The sequence below is a fragment of the Hippopotamus amphibius genome, chromosome 1, assembly GCF_030028045.1.
Source record: "Hippopotamus amphibius kiboko isolate mHipAmp2 chromosome 1, mHipAmp2.hap2, whole genome shotgun sequence".
Lineage (NCBI taxonomy): Eukaryota > Metazoa > Chordata > Mammalia > Artiodactyla > Hippopotamidae > Hippopotamus > Hippopotamus amphibius.
In genome coordinates this window covers 16,830,553-16,836,225 of record NC_080186.1, presented here as the reverse complement: position 1 = coordinate 16,836,225, position 5,673 = coordinate 16,830,553, and the positions used below count along the sequence as shown (strand labels likewise).

The window sequence follows — 5,673 nt, the reverse complement described above, 5'->3', positions numbered from 1 at the left end:
GAAGAGGGGCTGTTCCCTCTGTTCTTGGGGAGACCAGGGGGATGAGATGCCCTTAAACTCTTTAAGCCTGGTGTGGGCAAAGGGCCCCTGATGGTCTTGGTGGGGCACAGGAGGAGAGAGGGATGTGGGTAGGACTGCAGGGAGGGGCAGTCAGGTGAGAAGGGACAGAGTGGGAGGGGCAAGGGCTGATGGAAAGCCCCTATTTGCAGTTGGTTTGGCAATGCAGCTAAGGAGTCAAGGTTGGAGGTGGCCCAGATGGGGCAAATGTGGGGGCCGCTGTGGCTGGAGATTGTCCAGGGAGGGGCACGCCACCAAACCAGCATTCCAGGACCCTGGCATCCATCCTGCAGTGCTAGGGGAGAGGCGGCTGGCCTTGGCTGGGGAGGGTGGAGGATGGGTGCTGGACCCCTCCCAAAGCCTCTCAGTTCACAGGGTCACTTACTGAGGCCTCTGAGTGAGTGGGCGGCCTACCCTCTTCCTCACTTCTAGTGCTTAAGCCTGTAGACTCTGGAGCCAAAACATGAGGTTTTAATTCTGGCTGTTGGGTGAGTTTGGGTAAGTCTCTTGCTCTTTCTGAGCCTCAGTGTCTTCATTTGGAAAGAAAAGTACCTACCTCTTAGGGGTGCTGGGAGGATTAAATGAGAGGGTGGATGTGGTGGCCCGGCCCTGACAATGTCAGGTTCTTTGGCACATAATAGGTGCTCTACCACTTCAGTCTCTCAGGGGTGGGGCGGGCAGCTCCCCATACCCTCCCCTTCCTGTGTCCCTGGGCTTGGAGTCAGCTGGACCCCAGCTGGCCAGGCCTGACTCCAGGCTGGGCCCTGAGAGCCCAGGATCTAAGGACAGAACCACCCCTCCCCCCACCAGGGAAGGGGGCCTTTAGTCTCCTTGACCCCACTCTGGCCTCCCAGCCTCTCCTGGCTCTGAAGGCCTCTCTGGCCCCCAGAGGACCTCAGGATCCCCTGGAGTTGGGGAGGCCAGAGAGGGACATTCCTAATCTGATGGGATACAGGCGTTCTGGGAAGATGGAGGAATAGCACATTCCTCCTGAAATAATTGTCCAGGAGCTATTTCCAGAGGCTCTTAGTGCCCAGGCCAGAAATGGCCAGCGATCTCTGCGCCTGGGTACCTTCAGGACAAACAGCGCAGAGGTCCAGCCCTCTTGCTGGCTGTCTGGCCGCCTGCCCGGCCCCCAGCCCAGAACAGAACCAGGCCTGGCTGAGGCCCCACAAAGGAATGGTTGCCGCCACTTCCCTGACCCCCTGGGTTTCCCTACACCCCTCCTCCTCCTTCTCAGGGGTCCCTCTGAGCCCCATTCATGCCCCTGTTTCAGTGGCTATCACCACCCCAGCCCAGGGCAAAAGGCCCTTCCCTCTCAGAGATCATGGCTGGGGAGTGTCCAGCGGAGGCTTCTGTGTGGATGTGCTTTGTGATCTTGCAGCCGATCATTAGGAAACAGCAGATAAACCCAAATTGGAGAACATTCTCCAAAACAATTTGCCTGTGCTCTTCAAAGCAATCAATGTCATAAAAGACAAAGAAAGACTGAGGAACTTCCAGGGTGAAGGAGACCAAGTGACCTGAAAACTAAAGGCAACGTCTGATTGTAAATTGGCTCCTGGATTTGGAGATACAGCTGCCATGGAGAACATCGGAAGGAATTATCAGTAAATTGTGGACTGTATATTAGCTAATAGTGCTGTATCAGGGTTAACTATCCTGTATTTGATAACTGGAGATGTAAGAAAATGTCCTTGTTCTCCCAGCTTGTAGGAGATACACGTTGAAGTATTCAAGAGAAAAGGCTGCTGTTGTCTGCAGCTTACTCTCAAAATAAGAATTATCTCTGTGTGTGTGTGTGTGTGTTTGTGTGTGTGTGTGTAGTCATAAATGTGGCAAAATATTATTAGTAGATTCGAATGAAGAGTATATGGGAGTTCATTATCTTATCATTAAGTTTTCAGGAAGTTTGAAAATTTTTCAAAATAGAAAGTAAAAGTATATTTTCAATACTTGCAGGAAGGAAATGATGGAGGGCAAATACCATGAGATCTCAAAGGCGGATCTTGTTCATTCATTCAACAAATATGTACAAGATGCCCCCTATGGATCAGGCCCCAGCGAGGTGGGAGGGGCACAGGAGTTCTGAAAGGAACTCTCAGGCTCTAGCCCATCACATAGTAGAGACCCAACGCAGGATTGCTGATAACATGAGGAACAGGCGAGAAGGGAGGAAAGACAGTGCTGTTATGTTATGGGCCACTCAAAGGGACAGCACTTTAGGGAGACTCGATAAAAGTTTGCTGACCCAACGAGAAAAGAAAATTGATGCTGACCACAGCCAACGAGAGTTATATCAGGCCCGGCATGGAACTTCCTGACTCTCAGCATAATGAAACACTAGCAAAACAACAGGGAACACTGGAAAACGTCCACCCCAGCCTCACTTTAAAAATAGGGCCCATCTGTCATGGAGAGCTTAATGTGGTACTGGCTCTGAGGCAGGAGCCTGACCAAGATGACCCCTGGAGGCCTCTCTTAGCTCCAGGATTCCATGATTCTATGACATGGCCAGCAGTCTGGAGCGGAGGCATGAGGATATTCCCCAGTGGAGAACAAGAGGAGGGCTAAGTCATCGACCTCCTGAAGGTAGAGAGAGTGGGATAGGGCCCTTATGGCAGATGGGGCCCAGCCAGCCAGGAAGGGAAGAGAAGGGTGGGGCCCGTGGGATCAGCACTCAGTCACCTCCCGTATTTGCAGAGAAGGAGATGGGGCGGTGTTGGACTGGGGATGGAAGAGGCGAGAGTCTGGACATTCCACGCGATTCAGACCCAAAGGACAAGGGCAGCTGAGGGGCCATGGGCTGGGAGAGGGGCAGGCAGCTGTTTTCTGGGTGTGACAGGCTCAAATGCTGCTCCGTTCTCACTAGGCAGAAGTGGAAAATTAGCATCAAGCTGGCGGTAGTGGGGGAGAGAAATCAGGGCCTTCCTTCTGGTAATGGGAGTACTGGAGACCTGACGGACAATGGGACCGGGGGTGGGGCTCCACTGCCCAGGCAGGCCCAGGGACAGGAGGCGGGGTTAGATGGACCGCAGGCTGGTCAGGCCCTAGTTCCTGTGAGGTGCCTACTTCTAGACCAGGAGGAGTAGGAATCCCAAAGCCCCCTTCTCTTGTGGGATGGATAAGGAGACCCCCCTTCATCAGAGAATGAAGCCAAATATCCTGGAAGGTTCTGTCTCACAAGCCCAGCCCCACTGGTAGACTGACATCACCACCTTGCCCTGCTCCTCATTTGGGATTCATAGAGTCAGATCAACTTTGTTACAGGGTTAGCAAGCGCCCCTCTCCATCTGGTTTTCCCCATCGGTGCCCCCATCCAGGCAGACCAGACAACAGGTGTGGTGGGAATTCTTCATCAGTAGACTGCAGGGGAGCGGGGAGCAGGCAAAGTCACCCCGACAATGTGGCATTGTCTTTGAAATGTCATCAGACACACTCCAGATAGTAACTTGGCCCCCACCACTTATAAGCTGTGTGATCTGAGGCAAGTCACATCATCTCTCTGAGCCTCAGTTTCCCCATCTAATAGGAATGGAATAGTAACTACCTCCTTGATTTGTAGTGAGACTTACATGGAAGGCACAAGCAAAGGGCTGGGCAAAGAGAGAGGGCATCCACTGCATTGCTTCTAAGACATATTTTTTAGTATCAGGTTGCATTGTCTAGTGGATGATTAGCTATTTGATGTTACCTCCAAAGAATGTGTGTCTCAGTGCCTGGAATTTCACCATTAGAAATTCAGTTCTTTGCCTTTGTGGTCTTCTGGAGTCCCTGCTTAAAATGTGAATGGGGGGAATTCCCCGGTGGTCCAGTGGTTGGGACTCCCTGCTCTCACTGACGAGGGCCCGGGTTTAGTCCCTGTCAGGGAACTAGGGTCCTGCAGGCCACGCAGGGCGGCCAAAAGAAAAAAAAAAAAAAGTGAATGGGAATTTCAGAATGTGGGCTAGAGCGAAAGGATATGGAGACTGCCCCACCTTTTTTTAGGGAGTCCTCTGTCCTCGATTGTTCTCAGGGTCTTGCCTTCCTCCCCATCTCTTGCCCTTTGTGCTTTGTGAAGAATAGGGTGTCTTTTTTCCAGTTTGAAAATCCCTGGGCCTGGGAGAAGGATGGGGAGAGGGAGAAGGATGGTGTCGGCCCTCTGGAGGCAGAGGGAATGCCCGGAGGGAGGTGGCAGGGAGCTGACCCAGCTCTCTCCTCGCCAGGCCCGGGGAGCCAGCCTCCAGGTGAGTTCTCAGCAGTTCTGTAGCACAAAGTTTTGTCTGCCCAACCGGGACGATGTCTGGATGCCAAGTGAGCCGTTCCAACACCTGCAGCTGCTTGAACCATCCCAAAAATGTGTCCTTTCTGGCCCAGACTCCAGGCTGGTCCCACAGCCCTAGCGTGACCAGGGGTAACAACCTCAAGCGCTCTCGTACACCGAGTGGCTTGGAGGCAAGCAGCAGCCCTTCAGAGCAGTCTGACCACGCCGGCTCCCCCAGACTTCCAGCGAGGAGAATCTGCATGGGCCAGCCCTACAACTCCAAGTGCGTGGAGACGAGCCACTTGGCAACGTGCCCCGAGGTGGCTAGAAAGCCCACTTGTCGTGGTAGACCCTACTGCCTGCTCTGTACAGATCGACCCTCGGGTCCCTCTAGCCCCACCTTCCTGGACCAGCTCATCAAAGGCATCAACTACCTCAACAGATCCACCAGTGCCTTCTATACCAACTGCTCTAAATCATCCCTAAGCCTGCCGAGGCTTGCAGCCAACTACCTGGAACGCGCCGCCAACTCCACCCAACTGGACCACCCGGACCACTCTTTCCCCCGTAGTTACTCCAACCCCAGCACCCGAGTGGCTGCCTTCGACGACTCCTGTGCCAGCACCCGCATGGTGCCATCCCGCAGGGGTGCGCATGCTTTGCAGTGCGTAGATGACTCCGTCGACACGAGCTGCCCTCGCGCGCTTCATAGCAGGAAACTCGCTCCCACGCTGCCGCAGAGGCCGGGGATAAGGCTGCCTGAACTTCCTCTGTTCAGCAACAGGATCTTTTCCCTAGGTCATCTGCCCAAGTTCTGGGAAGCAATCCGCTCGGGCTGGAGAGCCCCCGAGCCCATCTCTAAGCCCTGTAGCTGGTGGTGACATCAACACCAACCGTGACCTGGGCACACGTCCATCAGGCCACAGTTGTGGAAAATAAATTGTCTGTGGCAAAATGTTCCTTCTAAGCCTCTATTGCAGGGGAACAGCCGTTTAGATGGGGGGTTATAAACCGGAGGGCCTACAGGGCCAGGCAGGTGAAAGTGAATGGGTGTGGGGGCTGGGTGGTAGTAGGGAGTGGTGGAGACTGTGGCTGGGTGGAGAGAGAGGGGATACCTGGTCTAAACCCAGCTCTCAGATGGGTGGAAGCCAGGAATCTGATTTTCTGTGTGTCAGGAACAAATTGAAAAACATCCTAGTGTTTGAGGGCTGAACAAAAGTACTTGCAGGCTTAATGTGGGGCCCACAGATCTGAGTTTGGAACCTCTGATTTATACCTTGAATGAGTCACTGGGGAACTTCCTAGCCTCCCTTAGCCTCTGCTGAGGCTGTTCATTCCCAATCCCTGTTCATATTCTTTTTTTTTTTTTTCTT

At 53.5% G+C, this 5,673-nt stretch overlaps 1 protein-coding gene across 1 annotated transcript; it reads left to right on the top strand.

Moving 5' to 3' along the window:
- Positions 1–4,335: 4,335 nt before the first annotated feature.
- LOC130852974 (uncharacterized) lies at positions 4,336–5,181 on the top strand. The gene has a single exon (XM_057734063.1). It carries the CDS (start codon positions 4,336–4,338, stop codon positions 5,179–5,181), a length of 846 nt encoding a protein of 281 aa, XP_057590046.1.
- The last annotated feature ends 492 nt before the right edge of the window (positions 5,182–5,673 follow it).